Below are 23102 nucleotides of genomic sequence, written 5' to 3'. Positions count from 1 at the left end.
CAACACTTATGATCTTGGCTCATGCATGAAGAAGGGCCACTTGGATGAGATACTGAAGGGTGACCAGAGCCCTTTGAATCTTACCCAAAGAGTGAATCTTCTTTTGGACATGAGGGAGCAAAGTGAAGAGGTGAAGCGAGGTATCTTCACTATTCAGGGCTTAGGACATCAGGAAAAGTTCCTCCATTAAAGTAAACAGCATTCACCTTCCAAATTATTTTTTTTAAATCAAGTTGAATTCTTTAATTAAAAAAAAAAGTACGGACACGATTCCCTCTTTTAAAAAAAAATGGCATAATAAAAACTTATAATACATCCAGAAATAGCCTTACCATTTTACTTCCCATGGTTGTTTTAGAAAAGGCAGTTTATTGATCTGATCTCTACCAACAAAGTCAGGAAACAGCCCTTTGAAATCATAATTCCAAACAACCATGCTTTCTCATAAAATATTCAGTGTGGCTTTGCAACATTTACTGTGACAGTAAAATTTATACACAAAAGGATATAGTAAGGATTTTCCAGAAGAAGTGATCCAATACATGCTTCCTTTATCATTGGACGGGCCATCAAAGTCCGTCTTCGCCAATAAAACTAGGAATAGTTTTGAAGGGAAATGTGTTAAATGAAATTCTTAATGTGTAAAGAATTTTTATTAAAAGCCACAAACAATTTAAGGTGACAACATTTTTAAGTCACGTCATGTCATCTTTCAAGCTAATACGCACTTATGTGATTACTACAAGTAACACAAATTATAACATTCAGATTTATATTTTATTTTGCAACCAATCCTGAGCTTTCTTCCCGTCCCCAAAAAACATACATATGCACACAGTTATTGCAAATAAGTAGTAACTGAACAAGAGTTTCATTTTTGGGGAATAAAATGGAGATGGTGTAAATACCAATATTGAAAGCATTGTTAGAACTTTCAGTCCTGATTATACGCTAGTCATCAATTTGGCCAGGAGCCTAAATGATCACTCTAACTGACTGATCATTGTAACCATTTCTCTATAGGTATTGGGACTTAGCTGTGACATGTGAAAGTTGCCATTAAATAAGAATATTTATTTATAAGAGATATATCCATCCATCGCAACATTTAAAGATAAACAATGTTTAATAAGGAATTCAATCAAATTGTTTGTTTACATAGGAGTCTAGCACAAAGGTAAAACTGCACATAAGATTTTGGCAAAAGGGATTTGAAAATTATATCCACATGATCAAGACAAGCAGATTCTACTGTACTACAAAGGATGCAACTCATTCCAAATTGCTACTTTGTTAGCTCGCTGAGACCTTTTATAAGCGGACACCAACAAAACCTAGAATTTGGTAGCAACAGTCCAAATTGAGGTATAGATCCCAAGGATACTGGCAGGCAAATCCACCACGGAGGTCGCCATTACCATGTTTTATCCTGTCCGCATGCATGTACCTTCTAGGAAGGAGTCACAAACTAACAATCTGGAGTTGGAACCCTGTATGGCTTTTCCCTTCACTAGCCCAGGTATTGTAAGATGTAGGATCTCAATCGCAACTCAAGTGGTGATCAGTTAACTCAGACTAGGGATAAAATGTGGGCCTTCATGGCTTGTTCTCCTTAGCACCATACCAAGTAGTACATTTACCATTTTTTTGGGGGTAGCGGGAGGGCAGGCAAATGAGAACAGTTCCTTTTCTTTACGAAACATTTAAACCAATTTTTCTGAAGGTGCTGACTTGTTGCTGGGGTATGGTTCCGCAGGCATTAGTCATTCTTCAGGACCTCGCTCAAGTGTGGTGTCACAGAATGTTAGCAGGCTATTCAACTATGGAAGGGGGGAGGAAAACGCAACTGAGTCCAATCCTATCATCAGACATCCACACTAGTTGGTGTTACACTCGAGGACTTTGGCATGGTGTAGGGGGGGCAAGAGAGATAAAGGAAAGAGAAAGAGAAACTTTTTTTTTTTTAAAAAGCATGGGCAGGATCTGGGTCAACTATAATGTCCCCTCAGTCAAATAACCCACTATTACTTTCTGTCAAGACTTCTACATAAACAATGATCACTTGTGTGACCAGCATTTATGGAATCACATTCCAGCAAACTGTCGAAGTATTTTAAAGAGGAGACCAAATGCTTGCAGCAAATGTAAAGAAATAAATAATGCCGCAAATACAAAAATAACCCTATCACAATTTTAAATGCGTTTTAAAAAGTGCAATACTATTTGTCATGTATTTAAGAAATCATACATCAGGCCACTTTATGTTAATTACTTCAGAAAAATTTAAAACGATCATTACTACTCTCTCCACTTACATGGTCTCCAGTGCCAGCCAGATGAACGCATATAGGTCGGTATTTACTCTTCCATTCTTTCGGAACTATAAACTGAAACCTGCAGCAATGGCAGTGTGAGTAACTTCACGTGGCTAGTTGTACAATGATGTGATAATCATAAATCCTAAACACACAGAACCTAGACTGAAAAAAAACATCTGAAATATACTTAATATCTTAGAAAGCTAACATGCAAACTGTATTGTTTGTTCAGTGTGAAGAAACACAGGATTTTACATATGCTTAATATATTTCAATTTATTATTAAATCAATGCCATATGTTAATATTTTCTATCGCTATAGTAAGGACTTGGTAATGCCAATCATTAGAATTCTGAACAGATTATGCTAAATCTTGAATTCTGCTGGAATAGTTTTCCACTCCTTACCCAAGTAATCCACAGCATCATCAAATTCAGCTCAATCTTGACCAATACATCTATGTATATATATTCACTTTTAAACAGAATCACTATAAAGTGACCATACATAAGATACTCGCCATTTTTTCCCCATCCCAAGCCCAAAGAAATTGAGGCAATTTCTAACACGCCACCCGAAATGATATCTGCCCAACTGAGATGACAGAAACCTAGGTCCCTTCTGTTCTGTATTGCTCAGTACTACACTATATCATGCATTTTCCCAGTGGGCTATCAGGCGGTTACTTAATTTTAATTACTGGATGTGCAGTGCCACAAATTATTTTCACAATATGTTGAAATTATTATTTGTTATTGGTTGTTAGTTGAACTTTAATGATGCAATAATTATAATGTTAATCATCTCAATAATCCGTGAATAAACAAATGTATTCAAATTTTGTAACTATCCAAAAATATTTTCAGTGCTACATTTTGCATAACCAAGACTACAATATGCTGCGATATAATGCATAATTAAAATAAACAGAACTTGACAGTATTATATTGAACAGCAGGTCTTCAAATCTTCAACATGGTGGGGGTGGTAATTTACCATGTGATCTTGTAAATGATCTTGACAAAGCACAGGCTGAAGATTTATATTTGCTTATGTGACTTTAAACTAGTCATCACTAATCTTTGAGGCTAGAAATTACTCTTGGCTTCTAAAAATATATTGGTATACTGAAATCTTGCAATTCACTATTTCATCATACTGTTATAGAAACTGATACTTAACGTTGGGTGAACGCCCTCAAACCCTCTAGCCAAAGATTCAATTTGTCAAGACATTGTGAAACGAGATAGCCAGGATAGCAATAGGAAGCGGGACAATGGGCCCAAGATGGTAAACAGGTTAGCATCTGGTGTTTTGTAGGAACCACCTCTTTTATGGGGAACTTGGTCACAATAACTACTGTCATGGTACAATGAATCATCTAGGATAGTATGCAATGACTAGAGGCCTATAAAGATCTTGAGTTTTCCTTCACAATTTGAGACGCAAGAATGAAAGGTTTAATGATACGTCACTATCCAGAGGAAAAACTTTATATTCCTCTGTATGACTACTGCTTACAGACATTGAGTACATCAAGACTTGGCTGAACACAAAATATTTAAGTTGCAACCCTATTTAGTGTCAGATTCGAATTCTCATAACTAGCCTCCTCCTACCTTTCTTCATCTGAGCTAAACATATCCTTCTATTCCTTTTTCCTTTATGTACTTATCTAGCTTTCCCGAGTTCAATATTCTCACCACTCTAGGTAAAGAAGTTTCTTAAATTCCTTACTGGATTTATAGGTGACTCTCTTATATTTGTGGCCCCTAGTTTTGGAATCCCCAAAAGTGGAAACATTCACTATTTCTACCCTATCAAACCCCTTCATAATAACTTGTATTTATATAGCGTCTTTAAGCCCTTTAAAGCGCTTCACAATTTCACAACTTCATAATTTTGAAGACCTCTACCAGGTCACCTCTCATTTTTCCTATTTTTGGAGAAAAAAAACCCTTGCCTATTCAGTCTTTCCTAACAGTTGCACCCTCTTAGCTCTGGTATCATCATTGTAATTATTTATTTTGTATTTTCTCTAGTGCTTCTATATCCTTTTAGTAATATGGAAACCAGAACTGTGCACAGTACTCCATATGGTCTAACCAAGGTTCCATACAAATTTAACATAACTTTTCTTCGTTTCAATTCTATAACTCGAAATAAACCCCAGTGCGTTATTTGCATTTTTATGGCTTTGTTAACCTGCATTGCTACTTTTAATTATTTGTAAATCTGTAGCTCTAGATTCCTTTGCGTCTCTACCCCATTTAGACTCTTATTTTCAAAGGCGTAGTTGTGTCCTTATTCCTGCCAAAATGCATGACCTCATACTTAGATTAAAATTCATTTACACGCTCATTCTGCAAGTTTGTTAACATCGTCCTCAGTATTAATTATACCCACTAATTTAGTTTCATCTGCAAATTGATATTGTATAAGATTCCAAATCATTTATGTAAATAGTAAACATTGGTTCTAGCATCGATCCCTGTGGAACACCGCTTCCCAACTTTCGCCAGTCTGAGTAACTACCTTTAACACCTACTCGCTTTTCTGTTTTGTAGTCAGTTTGCTAACCATGCTGCTACTTATCCCCTGACAAAAAACATTAGTAGGAGTTGTGTACAGACCTCCAAACAGTAATAGGGATGTTGGGGAGGGCATCAAACAGGAAATTAGGGGTGCATGCAATAAAGGTGTAGCAGTTATAATGGGTGACTTTAATATGCACATAGATTGGGCTAGCCAAACTGAAAGCAATACGGTGGAGGAGGATTTCCTGGAGTGCATAAGGGATGGTTTTCCAGACCAATATGTTGAGGAACCAACTAGGGGGGAGGCCATCTTAGACTGGGTGTTGTGTAATGAGAGAGGATTAATTAGCAATCTCATTGTGCGAGGCCCCTTGGGGAAGAGTGACCATAATATGGTGGATTTCTGCATTAGGATGGAGAATGAAACAGTAAATTCAGAGACCATGGTCCAGAACTTAAAGAAGGGTAACTTTGAAGGTATGAGGCATGAATTGGCTAGGATAGATTGGCGAATGATACTTCGGGGGTTTACTGTGGATGGGCAATGGCAGACATTTAGAGACCGCATGGATGAATTACAACAATTGTACATTCCTGTCTGGCGTAAAAATAAAAAAGGGAAGGTGGCTCAACCGTGGCTATCTAGGGAAATCAGGGATAGTATTAAAGCCAAGGAAGTGGCATACAAATTGGCCAGAAATAGCAGCGAACCTGGGGACTGGGAGAAATTTAGAACTCAGCAGAGGAGGACAAAGGGTTTGATTAGGGCAGGGAAAATGGAGTACGAGAAGAAGCTTGCAGGAACATTAAGGTGGATTGCAAAAGTTTCTATAGGTATGTAAAGAGAAAAAGGTTAGTAAAGACAAACGTAGGTCCCCTGCAGTCAGAATCAGGGGAAGTCATAACGGGGAACAAAGAAATGGCAGACCAATTGAACAAGTACTTTGATTCGGTATTCACTAAGGAGGATACAAACAACCTTTCGGATATAAAAGGGGTCAGAGGGTCTAGTAAGGAGGAGGAACTGAGGGAAATTGTGTTGGGGAAATTGATGGGATTGAAGGCCGATAAATCCCCAGGGCCTGATGGACTGCATCCCAGAGTACTTAAGGAGGTGGCCTTGGAAATAGTGGATGCATTGACAGTCATTTTCCAACATTCCATTGACTCTGGATCAGTTCCTATGGAGTGGAGGGTAGCCAATGTAACCCCACTTTTTAAAAAAGGGAGAGAAAACAGGGAATTATAGACCGGTCAGTCTGACCTCAGTAGTGGGTAAAATGATGGAATCAATTATTAAGGATGTCATAGCAGTGCATCTGGAAAATGGTGACATGATAGGTTCAAGTCAGCATGGATTTGTGAAAGGGAAATCATGCTTGACAAATCTTCTGGAATTTTTTGAGGATGTTTCCAGTAAAGTGGACAAAGGAGAACCAGTTGATGTGGTATATTTGGACTTTCAGAAGGCTTTCGACAAGGTCCCACACAAGAGATTAATGTGCAAAGTTAAAGTACATGGGATTGGGGGTAGTGTGCTGACGTGGATTGAGAACTGGTTGTCAGACAGGAAGCAAAGAGTAGGAGTAAACGGGTACTTTTCAGAATGGCAGGCAGTGACTAGTGGGGTGCCGCAAGGTTCTGTGCTGGGGCCCCAGCTGTTTACACTGTACATTAATGATTTAGACGAGGGGATTAAATGCAGTATCTCCAAATTTGCGGATGACACTAAGTTGGGTGGCAGTGTGAGCTGCGAGGAGGATGCTATTAGGCTGCAGAGTGACTTGGATAGGTTAGGTGAGTGGGCAAATGCATGGCAGATGAAGTATAATGTGGATAAATGTGAGGTTATCCACTTTGGTGGTAAAAACAGAGAGACAGACTATTATCTGAATGGTGACAGATTAGGAAAAGGGAAGGTGCAACGAGACCTGGGTGTCATGGTACATCAGTCATTGAAGGTGAGCATGCAGGTACAGCAGGCGGTTAAGAAAGCAAATGGCATGTTGGCCTTCATAGCGAGGGGATTTGAATACAGGGGCAGGGAGGTGTTGCTACAGTTGTACAGGGCCTTGGTGAGGCCACACCTGGAGTATTGTGTACAGTTTTGGTCGCCTAACCTGAGGAAGGACATTCTTGCTATTGAGGGAGTGCAGCAAAGATTCACCAGACTGATTCCCGGGATGGCAGGACTGACCTATCAAGAAAGACTGGATCAACTGGGCTTGTATTCACTGGAGTTCAGAAGAATGAGAGGGGACCTCATAGAAACGTTTAAAATTCTGACAGGTTTAGACAGGTTAGATGCAGGAAGAATGTTCCCAATGTTGGGGAAGTCCAGAACCAGGGGTCACAGTCTGAGGATAAGGGGTAAGCCATTTAGGACCGAGATGAGGAGAAACTTCTTCACCCAGAGTGGTGAACCTGTGGAATTCTCTACCACAGAAAGTAGTTGAGGCCAATTCACTAAATATATTCAAAAGGGACTTAGATGAAGTCCTTACTACTAGGGGGATCAAGGGGTATGGCGAGAAAGCAGGAAGCGGGTACTGAAGTTGCATGTTCAGCCATGTGCTTTTTAACAATACTGTTGACAACAGGCTTCAAGGGGATATAGATTGGCTAAGTGAGTGGGCAAGAACATGGCTAATGGAATATAAATGGAGAAATGTGAAGTTATCCACTTTGGTAGGAAAAATAGAAAAGCAGAGTATTTTTTAAATGGTGAGAGATTGGAAAATGCTGGTGTTCAGGGGTACCTGGGTGTCCTTGTACACAAATCATTTAAAGTTAACATGCAGGTACAGCAAGCAATTAAGAAAGCAAATGGTATGTTGGTCTTTATTACAAGACGACTTGAGTATAAGATGTCTTACTGCAATTATATAGGGCCCTGGTGAGAACACACCTGGAGTATTATGTACAGTTTTGGTCTCCTTACCCAAGACAGGATATACTTCCAGTTAAGGGAGTCCAATGAAAGTTCACCAGACTGATTCCTGGAATGGGGAGATTGTCCTATGAGGAGAGATTGAGTAGAGTAGGCCTATATTCTCTAGAGTTTAGAAGAATGAGTGTTGATCTCATTGAAACATACAAAATTCTTAAAGGGCTCGACAGGGTCGATGCAGGGAGGATGTTTCCCCTGGCTGAGGAGTCTAGAACCAGAGGTCACAGTCTCAGAATAAAGGATTGGCCATTTAGGACTGAGATGAGGATGGAAAATCTTTGGAATTCGCTACCCCAGAGGGCTGTGGAGACTCAAGTCTTTGAGTATATTCAATACAGAGATCAATAGATTTTGGATATTAAGGGAATCAAGGGATATGGGGATAATGCAATATAGTGGAGTTAAGGTAGACGATCAGCCATTATCTTATTGAATGGCGGAACAGGCTCAAGGGGCCAAATTGCCACCTACTGCTCCTATTTCTTATGTTCTTTCATGACTTCGCTGATGATTGAGAGTAGACTGATGGGGTGGTAATTGACCGGATTAGATTTGTCCTGTTTTCTGACAGGACTTACCTGGGCAATTTTCCACTGTCAGGTAGATGCTAGTGTTGTAGCTGTACTGGAACAGCTTGGCGAGAGGCGCAGCTAGTTCTGGAGTACAAGTCCTCAGCACTACAGCCAGGTTGTTGTCAAGGTCCATAGCCTTTGCTGTATCAAGTGCATTCCTTGCTATCATGTGGAGTGAATCGAATTAGCTGAAGACCAACTTCAGTGATGGTGGGGAGCTCAGGAGGCGGCAGAGATGGATCACCCACTCAGCCTTTTTGGCTGAAGATAGTTGCAAACTCTTCAGCCTTGTGTTTTACACTCAGGCTGGGTTCAGCCATCATTGAGGATGGGCCTCTTCCCATTAGTTGTTTAACTGTCCATCACCATTCACGACTGGATTTGGCAGGACTGCAGAGCTTTGATCCAATCCGCTGGTTGTAGGATCGCTTAGCTCTGTCTATAGCATGCTATTTAGCATGTATGTAGTCCTGTGTTGTAGCTTCACCAGGTTGGCACCTCATTTTTAGGTATGCCTGATGTTGCTCCAGGCATGCTCTTCTACACTCCTCATTGAACCCAGGGTTGGTCCTCTGGTTTGATGGTAATGGTAAAGTGAGGGATATGCCAGACCATGAGCTTGGAGATTGTGGTGGCATACAATTCTGCTGCTGATGACCCACAATGCCTCACAGATGCCCCGTTTTGAATCTATCCCATTTAGCACAATGGTAGTGCCACACAACACAGCGGAGGGTGTCCTCAGTGTGAAGACAGGACTTTGTCTCCACAAGAACTGTGCAATACTGTCATGACAGATGCATCTAAGACAGGTAGATTGGTGAGGACGAGATCAACTAGGTTTTTCCCTCATGTTGGTTCTCTCACCATCTGCGCAGGACCAGTCTGGCAGCTATGTCCTTCAGGACTCATCTAGCTTGGTCAGTAGTGGAGCAACCATGCCACTCTTGGTGATGGACATTGAAGTCCCCCACCCAGATGCCCTTGCTATGCTCAGTGCTTCTTCCAAGTGGTGTTCAACATGGAGGAGTACTGATAGGTCAGCTGATGGAGGGCAGTAGGTGGCAATCAGCAGTGTTTGACCTGATGCCATGAGACTTCATGGGATCTGGAGCAATGTTTCCTCTAATATTTTTTGGTGCCGCATGGCCCTTTCAAGGGGCTGTGCGGGCCAAAATACTGGGCATGTGCAATTTTTACATTGAAAAGCTAGCTACGCGAGATGCCTGGATCCCACACAGCTTAGTGTTGAGCAATCCCAGGATCACTCCTCCTCGACTGTATACCACTGTGCTGCTATCTCTCATGGGTCAGTCCTGCTGGTGGAACAGGACATACCCCAGTATAGTGATGGAGGTGTCAGGGACATTGACTGAAAGGTATAATTCTGTGAATATGACAGTCAGGCTGTTGCTTGACTAGTCTGTGGGACAGCTCTCCCAATTTTGGGATAAGTCCCCAGATGTTAGTGAACAAGACTTTTCAGGGTTGACTGGGTTGGATGTGCCTTTGCCGGGCCCGAACCTGGTGTCAAGGTCGATCTCAAGTAGTCCATCTGGTTTTATTCTTATTACTAACGGTTTGAAACAACCGAGTGGCATGCTAGGCCATTTCATAGGGCAGTTAAGAATCAACCACATTGCTGTGGGCCTGAAGTCACATATAGGCCAGAGCGGGTAAGGTTGGTAGATGTCATTCCTTAAAGGATGTAGTAAAGCAGATGTCAACATGCAGAGGAGATTTAAACAAATAGTACCAGGGATAAAGGAATTCTGTTGTGGAGTGTCTAAAGAAGCTGAGATTGTTCTCCTTAGAGCAAAGAAGATCAAGGAGATGATTTAATAGAAGTGTTTAAAATTATAATAGATTAGAGAGAAACTGTTTCCACTGTCAGGAGGGTCAGTAACCAGAAGACACAGACTTAAGATAATTGCCAAAAAAGCCAGAGGGAAGATGGAGAATTTTTTTTAAACTCCAAGTTATGATAATCTGGAATGCACTGCCTGAAAGGGTGGTGGAAGCAGATTGAATAATAACTTTCAAAAGGGAATTGGATATACCTAAAAAGGAAAATCATTCAGGGCTATGGGGAAAGAGCAGGAGAATCGGACTAAGATATCTCTTTCAGAGAGCCAGCATATAATGGGCAGACTGGCCTCCTTCTGTGCCATATGATTCTAAGTTTAATTAGTTTATTATCTCCCTCCTTTCTATCTTAAATGTCCTGATCTCTTCTAATGTCATGTTTACCTTTTTAGTTTCCCTGGTAAAAACTGATACAAAGGGCCCAAGTTTCCACATGATTTGCGCCTGATCTTTTAGGAGCAACTGGTGGAGAACGAACTATCTTAGAAATCGCAATTCTCCACATTTTTTTTTCTGCAGTTCTAGTCAGTTAGAACAGTTTCACTTTGGAACAGAATTTTTTCTTCAAAAGGGGGCGTGTCCGGCCACTGACGCCTGATTTCAAAGTTTCCACAGTGAAAACGTACTCCAAACTAACTTAGAATGGAGCAAGTGAAGATTTTTGTAGAACTGAAAAAAACCTTGTCTACACATTTAAAAAAATCAGGCGCAAGTTACAAATTACAAATTAGGCGTCAGAACGAGGTGGGGGGGGGGGGGGAAAGGGAAGTCATTAAATTCTATAATAAATCCTTATTTATACTTATACAAATATATCCAACCTGAATAAACATTTATAAGCAAAGAAAAGATTAAATAAACCATCTTCCTACCTGTGTGAAAGTGCTTCAGCCAGGGAGAATGCTGCAGGAAGCCTCACAAGTTGAGGCAGCCGTTCCCGCGGTGGGGGGGGGGGTTCGTTCCCGCGGCGGGGGGGGGGGGGGGAGAGGAGGAGGCAGCCGTTCGTTCCTGCGGGGGGGGGGGGGGGGGAGAGGAGAGCCGTTCCAGACGGCGGGCGGGGGGGGGGGGGGGGGGGGGGAGGAGACAGTGAGAAGGCTGCAGGAAGCCTCACAAGTTCAGCAGCCATTCCAGACGGCAGGCGGGGGGAGGGGGGGGCCGTCGGGAAACGACTGCCTCAACTTTCTGAGGCTTCCTACAGCCTTCTCACTGCTGCAAGAAGCCTCAGTGCTAATGGTAATGTGCTTTTATTAAAAAATGTTCAAAAATTAAACAGCTACAAAGAACTACATAAATGGCCGAGTGCCAATGTTTCCTTCACACTGCGCGTGCGCGAACACTCCAACGCACACGCGCAGGGTTGCCGGCAAGAAAAAAACTAATTTAAATGGTACCCGCCTCCTCCCACTTACAAAATCGGCGTGAGTGGTAGGCTCCGCCCCCATGGGCGCCGCACCAAGCAGACATGGAGCTGCAGGGCGCTCCAGAATCGAGCGTTTTTTTTTTCGGCGCCGTTTTCGGCACGAAAAACGGGCGCCCAGCTCGGAGGGGCGCCCGTTTTTTATCGTGTGGAAACTTGGGGCCAAAGTAACTATTCAATATTCCGGGCATTTCAGTCATTACCTGCGAGTTTATCTTTTGCATCCCTTAGTGGCCCTATCCTGATCTTAATTTTACTTTTGTTATTTATGTCTGTAGAATACCACAGTTTATTTTTAATATTCATAATTCCTCTGCTATCCCAATTGTTTGCTTGACTTCTTTCCTAACCTATTTGTATTCCCTTTCATCATCCTTTCCTGTATTGGCTATGTGCTCGAGTGTATACTTTAAAAAAAATGTTAATGTTATCCTTATCTCTATTCATCCATGATCTCATTATTGGCGAGTTTGTCCATGATTTTTTTTTTAAGTGTAATTTGCTTCTCTTGAACTCTATTGATCTTTTAAAATATTTCCCACTGCTGTTCTGCCAATATTTTTTTCCAGTTTACCGTCCCTAGTTCCATTCTCATTCCCTCAATTATCTTTTTTCCAACCTTTGTCTTACTCATGTCTCATTCAATCATGATCTTAAACCTTATTATGTTGTGATCACTATTGCCCAGATGCTACCATATGCTTACTTATCTTATCTGCTCTGGTTCATTTCCCATTACTAAATGCAGTGAGTACATAAATAACCATTCAGGATGTCATTGGAAAACACTTAGAACTTTCAGAGTGTAACCTGTACATTCCAAACAGAAGGATCCAACAATTATTTTTACCTGGTTAAAAAAGGAGACATTTCACATAGCTCAGAAAAAAAATGCAAGAACATCGAGGATTCATTACTATGCCTTTATTTCCTTACCTGGCTTTGACAGATTCAGCTGGCATAATCCCTGGTAGATAATGATCGAGTGGGGACACAAAGTGTCCATCCATGATCTGACAATCAGCCTGTTCTTCCATCTATAACAGACAGGTTTCAGTTTCTATTTTATTCCTTCATGAACACAAAGAAACTTTCTTTTTTGATTTATTATCTCACTTGTCATGTTTTCCCAAAACATATGGGAGGAACGAAAGAGTGAGCGAGAAATTGATACAAAGAAAGAGACACATGATTTCTAAACCAAGAAAGCAAATAGAGGCTTTGCCCTAACCATCTCCTTTTCACCATGGATATCCAATCTATCTACACACCTTCAACCCCCACCAGGAACACCTGAGTACCCTCCGTTTCTTCCTTCAATGGAGGCCCAACCAGTCATCATCCACCACCACCTCCTCTGCCTGGCCGAACTTCTCCTTTGACTCCACTCACTGCCTCCAAATAAAAAGGTGTTGCTATGGGAACAGGCACGAGTCCTAGCTTTGCCTGCCCTTTTGTGGGATATGTGGACCATGATTTGGTCCAGTCCTACTCTGGTCCCCTCCCTCACCTCTTTTTTGGATACTGATGACTGCTTGAATGTAGTTTACTCCTCTCGCCCCAAACTGGAAAATTTCATCAACTTTGCATCCAATTTCCATCCCTCCCTTGCCTTCACATAATCAATCTCCTACTCTTCCTTTCCTTCCTCAACTTCTCTCTCTCTATTTCTGGATATTGGCTGTTGACCAATATCCACTACAAACCCACTGACTCCCACCCCGCTTCCTGGAAGGCTATTTTATTCTCCTAGTTTCTCCGTCTCATCTGTTCTGATGATGTCACCTGCCATACAAGTGGTTCCTTTGGGTCTCCCTTTTTCCTCAAGAGGATTCCCCTCCACCATGGTTGATAGGGCCCTCGACCATGCCTCTCCATTTGCTGCACTTCTGCTCTCACCCCTCCACCTCCTTCCTAGAACCACGATAGGGTTCCCCTTGTCTTCACTCTCCATACCACCAGCCTTCACATTCAATGGATCATTCTCCATCATTTCCACCACCTCCAGCGTGATCCCGCCACCAAACACATCTACCCCTCCCTTCCCAGCATTCTAAAGGGACCATTCCCTTTGCGACACACTGGTCCACTCCTCAATCACCCCCAACACTCCCTCCCCTTCCCACAGCACTTTTCTGTGCAAGCACTGGAGATGCAACACTTGCCCTTTGCCTCCTCCCTTCCCACCATCCAGGGCCCCAAACATTCCTTCCAGGTGAAACAGCAATTTATTTACTTGTACTTCTTGCAATTTCAAGGCAAAAGAGAGATAGGCTCAGTCTGAGCCCAGGGGAAGCAGAGCCAAGAATGGCAGGGTGGGTCAGACCAAAGAGTTAAGGTAGCTGCATATAGAGTTGGCAAGTTTTTTTTTAAATACAGGTGCGACGCCCAAAATGCAGTTCCAGAATCTGGAATGTTCTAGAATCTGGGCCAATCCGTGGCGGGGTCGTCCAGAAACCTGAAAATGCTCCGAAATCCGGACACCTCAGCCTCGGTCCAACCTCGGCCCGACCTCCAGCCGCCCAACCCCCCAGACCTACGTCAGCCCGGCCAACCCCTGCTCCCCGACCTCCGGCAGCCAGACGGACCCCCGCTCCCTGACCCCCGGCGGCCAGACCGACCCTCGCTCCCCGGCGGCTCGCCCACCCGATCCCTCTGCCGACCGACTTTGTTGGCAGCAGTCACTGCCCATCAGAAATATTTCACAGCAGATGATGTTCTCATCCTTTGTGATGTCATTATTACAAATAATTAATTACAAGGAAGAGCATCAACAGCATCGAATATATAAGGGAATGATTAATAGAGTTTAGATGTCAGCTGTAGACATGTCAGCTGCATCATATAGCTTTAAAATCATTTCCATATATCTCAACGCCTCTGTGCTGAGATCATAAATAAGCCCAAATTCCTTCAACATTGGGAAGAGCAAACCCATAGTTTTCAGGTCCAATCACAAGCTCCGCTCCTTTGCCACCGACATCTTCCATCCAGTCACACAGTCAGACTGAACCAGACCATATAGATCCTTGACATCCTGTTTGGCCCAGAGCTCTGCTTTAAATCCTAAATCCTTTCCATCGCCAAGACTGCCTATTTCCACCCGAGCAACATTGTCCGCTCCACCCTGACCTCAGTCCCTCCAACAACTAAACCCTCATCAATGCTGTGGTCACCTCCAGAGCCAATTGTTACAACGTTCTCCCTTCTGGCCTCAAGCTCCAGATTGTCCAAAACTCAGTAGCCCATATCCTATCCTGCAGGTCCATTAGCCCATATCCTATCCTGCAGGTCCATTAGCCCATCCACACTGATCTACGTTGGCTTTATGACCCCGAAGTATTATATTTAAACTAGTTTTAAAATCTTTCCGTAGCCTTGTCGCCATCCCTTTCTGCGACCTCCTCAAGTCTTGTATCTTCCCCCCCCCACACCCCGACATTCTTCAATCCTCTGACCTTTTTTGTGTGTCGCACCCTCACTTCACTCCACCATCACTTCTTCCAGTTGCCTTTACTCCATTCTCTGCAATTCTCCCTTTAAGCTGCTCTGCCTTTCCACCGTTTTACCTCAAAACCCAACTTCTTTTATCAGGTTTTCAATCACCCCAACTAGAGCTCAAGTTTCGGCCCAAGTTGCTCCTATTTTTTGGAGCAACTATTTTAGAATAGAACATTTTAGAAATTGCAATTCTCGGCATTTAGTTTGCTCCAGTTCTAGTCAGTTAGAATAGTTTCATTTTAGAATAGATATTTTTTCAAAAGGGGGCATGTCTAGCCACTTTCGCCTGTTTTGAAAGTTTAGGCAGCGAAAACTTACTCCAAACTAACTTAAAATGGATTAAGTGTAGATTTTTGTATGCTCAGAAAAACCTTGCCTACACTGATAAAACAGGCGTAGGGAACAAAAGATAAGGGGGGTCGGCGGAAAGTTTTACAAACATTAAACACTTCACTTTCACAAATAAGGAGCCATCATCAATAATAAATGATAAATAAATCAATAAATCAAAAAATTTAAATGTAACAAAATAAATAAAAAATTATTTCCACTCACCTACTACAGCCCTCCAACAGCGTGCTGGGACGGGTACCCCCACCCCGTCAGTGTCTCTGTCTCTGTATCTGACAGGGAGGGGGAGGTGAGGTGAGAGGTCGGAGGAGGGGAGGGGAGAGGTCGGAGGAGGGGAGGGGAGAGGTCGGAGGAGGGGAGGGGAGAGGTCGGAGGGGGGAGGGGAGAGGTCGGAGGGGGGAGGGGAGAGGTCGGAGGGGGGAGGGGAGAGGTCGGAGGGGGGAGGGGAGAGGTCGGAGGGGGGAGGGGAGAGGTCGGAGGGGGGAGGGGAGAGGTCGGAGGGGGGAGGGGAGAGGTCGGAGGGGGGAGGGGAGAGGTCGGAGGGGGGAGGGTGAATTCTCCTGACCCCTCAGTTTGTTTTCTTTCCATGATTTTAAATTTATGTGGTCTCGTTACCAACTCACCGACCAATGGAAATAGTTTTTCTTTAATTGACCTGATCAAAATCCCTCAATTTTGAGCACCACCATCAGTCACTTTGCAACCTCAAGTTTACGCAGTGTAGAATGTGGGAGGCCAGCTCGGAGCAAGTTGGAGTAGTCAAGTCTAGAGCTAACAAAGACATTAATGAGGGTTTCAGCAACAGAAAAGCTAAGGCAGGGGTGGAGGCGGGCAATGTTACGGAGGTGGAAAAAGGCAGATTTAGTTATGCTGTGGATGTGTGGCTGTAAACGAATTTCAGGGTCAAATATGACACCTAGATTGCGAACAGTCTTGATCACCCTCAGATTGATGCAAGGGAGAGGGATGGAGTCAGTGGTTAGGGAACGTAGTTTGTGGCAGAGACCAAAGATAATGGCTTCGGCCTTCCCAATATTCAATTGGAGAAAATTTCTGCTCATTCTGTACTGGATGTCAGACAAGCAGTCTGACCATTTAGATACCAAGCAGGGATCGAGAGAAGTGGAGGAGAGGAAGAGCTGGGTATCGTCAGCGTACATGTGGAAACTGACTCCTAGTTTGAGTCTTGACATCTATCCTCAAGGCACCAAAACCAGACAATATTCCAACTGCAGCCCATTCACTGATTTACATATATTCAGCATTACCACTTTGCTGTTCTACTTTCTATCTCTGATTTATAAAACCAAAGATCCCATTTGATTTTTTTTTTAAATATATAAACTTGTCCTCCCGCTTTTAAAAATGTGTGTATCTGAACCCCAAATATCCATACTCTTTTACTCCTCAAAGTTTCCAGTGTATACACTCTCTCCTTATCCTCCCAAAAGAGAAATTCATAATTCTGCACAATAAATTTCACTGACATCTAACTGCCCAGGTTGCTTACGGTCATCTTCAATTAACCATGCAGGGACACAACTGTTAACATCACTCCACTCTGAAAAACATCCATTACTGTTCCTGTTTTCTACCCCTTAACCAATTCCCTAACTATGCTACCACACTCCCGTTAATAGTGTGTCTTTATTTTAATGAAGCCTCCTTATGCAACACCATATTAATACATTTTGAAAATGCTTATCCATAACATCCATGATATTTCCTTTGTCAATACACTCTATTGTATAGTCAAGAACTCCATTAAAATTGTCAGACACAACTAGTCTTTTACAAATCCATGTTGGTTGTCCTTAACTAACCCATGTGCTTCAAGTCGACCATTAACTTTATCCAGTATTGTGGTCTGTGGAAGCTTCACTTCTAATGTTAGACTACATGATCTACAGTTACCAGATTGCTCTCATTTTGAAGAGATTTACATTGGCAATCATCCAGTCCTCATGTGAAGAATTTCAATTAAAAAGGAAACTGTACAGTTTGTCTATCATATTCCTTGTGTCCCCAGTAACATTGTAGTGTACTGGTATAGTAACAATGTAAACAAAGAGGCTACCTTGACATGCTCTCGATTAGAAGAGATGCAACACATCGGCTGTAAATTGCTAAGATGACATTTTTCACTTCTAATTTCCTACATAGTTCCTAATCTCAAATATGATATGAGTTGCCCAGTGATGAATAAATGCTGACCCATAGGATGGAAATATTGTGCAGCCAAACATTCTGATTGCTCTTGTGTATCTCCTAGCTCTACAGGGAGTAGGAAAGATGCATGGTGAAGGGAAACAACAACCGCAACTGAAACCAGTTTTTGTTCCTATTTTGGGTAAGCTGTTTAGAAACATAGAAAATAGGTGCAGGAGTAGGCCATTCGGCCCTTCGAGCCTGCACCACCATTCAATAAGATCATGGCTGATCATTCACCTCAGTACACCTTTCCTGCTTTCCCTCCATACCCCTTGATCCCTTTAGCCGTAAGGGCCATATCCAACTCCCTCTTGAATATATTGAACGGACTGGCATCAACAACACTCTGCAGAAGAGAATTCCACAGGTTAACAACTCTGAGTGAAGAAGTTTTTCCTCATCTCGGTCCTAGATGGCTTATCCCTTATCCTTAGACTGTGACCCCAGGTTCTGGACTCCCCCAACATCAGGAACATTCTTCCTGCATCTAATCTGTCCAGTTCCATCAGAATTTTATATGTTTCTATGAGATTCCCTTTCATTCTTCTACACTCCAGTGAATACAGGCCCAATCGATCCAGTCTCTCCTCATGTGTCAGTACTGCCATCCCAGGAATCAGTCTGGTGAACATTCGCTGCACTCCCTCAATAGCAAGAACGTCCTTCCTCAGATTAGGAGACCAAAACTGAACACAATATTCCAGGTGAGGCCTCACCAAGGCCCTGTACAGCTGCAGCAAGACCTCCCTGCTTCTATACTCAAATCCCCTAGCTATGAAGGCCAATATGCCATTTGCCTTCACCGCCTGCTGTATCTGCATGCCAACCTTCAATGACTGATGTACCATACACCCAGGTCTCGTTGCACCTCCCCTTTTCCTAATCTGCCGTCATTCAAATAATACACTGCCTTCATGTTTTTGCCACCCAAGTGGATAACCTCACATTTATCCACATTATACTGCATCTGCCATGCATTTGCCCACTCACCTAACCTGTCCAAGTCATCCTGCAGCCTCTTAGTATCCTCCTCACAGCTCACAACGCCACTCAACTTAGTGTCATCTGCAAATTTGGAGATATCACTCTCAATTCCTTCATCTAAATCATTGATGTATATTGCAAATAGCTGGGGTCCCAGCACTGAGCCCTGCGGCACCCCACGAGTCACTGCCTGCCATTCTGAAAAGGACCAGTTTATCCCGACTCTCTGCTTCCTGTCTGCCAACCAGTTCTCTATCCACGTCAAATACATTACCCCCAATACCATGTGCTTTAATTTTGCACACCAATCTCTTGTGTGGGACCTTGTCAAAAGCCTTTTGAAAGTCCAAATACACCACATCCACTGGTTCTCCCTTGTCTACTCTACCAGTTACATCCTCAAAAAATTCTAGAAGACTTGTCAAGTATGATTGCCCTTTCATAAATCCATGCTGACTTGGACTGACCCTGTCACTGCTTTCCAAATGCGCTATTTTATCTTTAATAATTGATTCCAACATTTTCCCCACTACTGATGTCAGGCTAACCAGTCTATAATTCCCCATTTTCACACTCTCCTTTTTTTCAAAAAGCGGTGTTACATTAGCTACCCTCCAATCCATAGGAACTGATCCAGAGTCTATAGACTGTTAGAAAATGATCACCAATGCAGCCACTATTTCTAGGGCCACTTCCTTAAGTACTCTGGGATGCAGACTATCAGGCCCTGGGGATTTATCGGCCTTCAATCCCATCAATTTCCTGACTAATAAGGATTTCCTTCGGTTTCTCCTTCTCGCTAGACCCTCGGACTTCGAGTATTTCCAGAACGTTATTTGTGTCTTCCTTCGTGAAGACAGAACCAAAGTATATGTTCAATTGATCTGCCATTTCTTTGTTCCCCATTATAAATTCATCTGATTCTGACTGCAAGGGATCGATGTTTGTCTTCACTAATCTTTTTCTCTTCACATATCTATAGAACCTTTTGCAGTCAGTTTTTATGTTCCCTGCAAGCTTCCTCTCATACTCTATTTTCCCCCTCCTAATTAAACCCTTTGTCCTCCTCTGCTGAATTCTAAATTTCTCCCAGTCCTCAGGGTTGCTGCTTTTTCTGGCCAATTTATATGCCTCTTCCTTGGATTTAACACTATCCCTAATTTTCCTTGTTAGCCACAGTTGAGCCACCTGCCCTATTTTATTTTTACTCCAGACAGGGATGTACAATGGTTGAAGTTCATCCGTGTGATCTTTAAATGTTTGCCATTGCCTATCCACCGTCAACCCTTTAAGTATTATTCGCCAGTCTATTCTAGCCAATTCACGTCTCATACCATCGAAGTTACCTTTTCTTAAGTTCAGGACCCTAGTCTCTGAATTAACTGTATCACTCTCTATCTTAATAAAGAATTCTACCATATTATGGTCACTCTTCCCCAAGGGGCCTTGCACAACAAGATTGCTAATTAGTCCTTTCTCGTTACACATCACCCAGTCTAGGATGGCCAGCCCTCTAGTTGGTTCCTCGACATATTGGTTTTATAGATCAAATCAACGGAATTCAATCTTTAATCTCCCCATCTAAATTTCTCAACACTTAGTTCTGCTACCGAAATTATCCTATGAATAGCCAGTGCCACCTCAATAATCTTTGCATACTACTGTGAATGTAAGCACATGTAAACTGACAACCAGCTTTATCTCTCTACCACCCTAAATCTATGGAAGGTGCCCAGTGGAGGCTAGATACTGTTCCATAGGCATGGGATTACTGAGTGGTCAATTTCTCTGACTGTAGCTGTGTTGTCTGACATGAAGTCATGATTGAGCCAGAACTTCCCCCAGCTAGACAATAGCAAGAGTGAAGCCACACGGTTTGTGACCGATTCCTTAATTCTAACCTCCTCCTTGGCTGCTCAGAGATTGAATCCAACATTATGCAACCTCAATGTCCTGCTGACCCAGAGCTGGGCTTCTCACTCGATAACTGCAACTAAAATGCTCAACCATACCCTTTGCACCACCAGGCTTGACTTTTCCAACATCCTCCCAAACTCCTCCCACAAGCACTCCAATTCATTCATAACTATAGCACCCACATCCCACTCAAACTAAGCCATGCCCACTTAGCACTCCAATTTTCACTAACCTCCATGGGCTCTTTTCCCCCACAGCACATTGATTTTCATGGGCTCATTCCACCTTACCTCTCCATACTCCCCCATCCTTTCCCAGCTCATACTTTCTGCCCTCATGTCTGGGCCACTATTCATATCCCCTCCCTTTATCATATCACTAGCAGCATTACGATCATGCTGAACCGAATTCCTTTCCTAAACCTCTCCCTATCTTCAAAAGCACTCTCAAAACTAACCTCATTGACAATGTTTCAGTCATCTCTGCTAACCTCTTCCAATTCCTACTGTGTCTGATCTGCTCGTTTGTCAAGTGGTTTCCTATATTAAAGGTTCAATATAAGTGTAGCTATTGGTGAAAAATGCATTAGGCTCAATTGAACTCACCGGAAGCAAATGAGACTGCACTCAACTGGTGGTTGAACTTAAGAGAAAATATTCAAGCAAACCCAATTATTCATGTGCTTCACTACCCCCAAGAAATTTTGCAGGAGTTGGAGACTAGAGTCAGTGCTTGCCTGCTTTCACAACTGAGCCAAAAATCTGATTTACAACGATATACAAGTTAAATTAGGCAAAGAAGATTAGAATTATGTTTTATCTTATCCCACAGCATAATCTAACAAAAATAGTGCACCAGTACAAAGGCAATTCTACCACTAAATGATTACCTTGTCAATGAATATAGGGTAATCTTTTGGAACCAACTGTTGACATTTTTCTCTGTTTCCTATTGTTTTTCTAAATTCAAACAACCTGCAATTTTAAAAGAAAAACAATTACAGTATTTTCAAAACTTTTACATCTGCATGCTTAAACACAACATCCACTTAAATGCAAGGGCCATATTAGCCTGATTTATAACTACAGGTACCTAAGGGCGCACACAATCTAAACTCCAAGGAACACACAAAACCATGTTGTTGCTTATTTACTGTTGCAATTTTGGAAATTTGATCAACCACCACTAACAGTTAGCAGCTAAATACAGTACAATTTTGGGCTTTATAATTTTTCTACGGCATACAAATAAAAATAAATCCTATGTTTAAAATTAATTCAATTTAGATCTTTAGAACAGTTTATATAAGCATATAATGCCACAGCATTGAAATACCCAATACATTGTAGCCAGCTGCAGTTCAAACAACATTCTATTGAATTCCTAATCTTAGCTACTTCAATAGAGAGGCACTGAGTGTAGATGAGACATTTTCCATCTAAGGGGTCTCTTTCCTTGACTGCTCACTCACACACGACTGGTTTTGAACTGTACTTGAGGACAGGGACGGATTATGGAGGGGGGGGGGGGGGGGGGGAGGGGCAGATGGGGCAGCCGCCCGGGGCCAAGCCGAGAGTGGGGCCCATACAGGGTCGGATTAAGGATATGGGTAAACAGTATTGACATAAGTGACGTAGCAAGAGCAGAGCAAAGCCATGAGGGCTCAGGCGCATGTTATTCTCAACTTGATGTAAACAGACTCCAGGTGCCCTTTTGCTGGAGATGCATTCTACACACAAATCGGGGGCAAAAAAAAGGAAAGAGCACCAGGTACGCGAGGAGCAAAAGAGCCGAGAAGTAGGTAAACTGTTTAAACTAGATAATTTTTTCCAACTAAAAACTCAAGATGAAAGCCAAGACGATGCAGTGCAGTCAACTTCAACAACAAAACCACTAGTGGCACTGGACCCAGAGTTGGCAGAGTTGGCGCTTCAAATCCAAAAAGTTGAAGATGAAAACCAACTAGCACATATAGCATGAAAGAGGTGCAACTTAAGAGTGACATTGGGCTGTGGGGAGACAATATCTCAGAAGACATGCACCCTTAATCCCTGCTTGAGGAGGTCTTGCAAGCAGAGGAAGCAAAGTAAACAACCAAGTCCACGGCCCCACTGTACGAAGCTCTACATCTCTTCTTTCTGTTAAGTAGTATAGCTGTTTTACTGCTAATACCCAGGACTGCTGCAGAGCAATTTAAAACTGAATGGAGAAGGAACATATGGAAAAACGTGGAAGCTATGCATGCACACAATGCAGTTTAAAATTTTTCCTACCAAGTTCCATCTCCACCTCTGCTCCAAGTTCCATCTCCACCTCTGCTATTTTTAGTCAAGACAAGCAGCTCGTCAGAGAAACAAATTTGTCCACAGCCACCAATTAAGCCTTATAGTAGCTGAAAGGTGATATGCTGCAATGTTGCTGAATAGGATAGAATTATTTATTTTCTCACATCACAAGGATCCAAAATTGAATTTGAA

At 42.5% G+C, this 23102-nt stretch overlaps 1 protein-coding gene across 1 annotated transcript in view; it reads right to left on the bottom strand.

The window, feature by feature from the left end:
- Nucleotides 1-23102, bottom strand: part of abhd18 (abhydrolase domain containing 18) — a 132727-nt gene that overhangs the window by 83142 nt on the left and 26483 nt on the right. The window contains exons 4-7 of the mRNA XM_070871918.1: nucleotides 21515-21599; nucleotides 12598-12698; nucleotides 2316-2394; nucleotides 510-594 (exon numbers count right to left, since the gene is read on the bottom strand). Of these exons, the coding sequence (XP_070728019.1) occupies nucleotides 510-594; nucleotides 2316-2394; nucleotides 12598-12698; nucleotides 21515-21599 (350 nt within the window). The remainder of the gene's footprint in view (nucleotides 1-509; nucleotides 595-2315; nucleotides 2395-12597; nucleotides 12699-21514; nucleotides 21600-23102) is intronic.

Source organism: Pristiophorus japonicus, chromosome 2, assembly GCF_044704955.1.
Source record: "Pristiophorus japonicus isolate sPriJap1 chromosome 2, sPriJap1.hap1, whole genome shotgun sequence".
NCBI classification, from domain to species: domain Eukaryota; kingdom Metazoa; phylum Chordata; class Chondrichthyes; family Pristiophoridae; genus Pristiophorus; species Pristiophorus japonicus.
The sequence above is the reverse complement of the archived record's forward strand: the minus strand, read 5'-3'. Positions and strand labels throughout refer to the sequence as shown.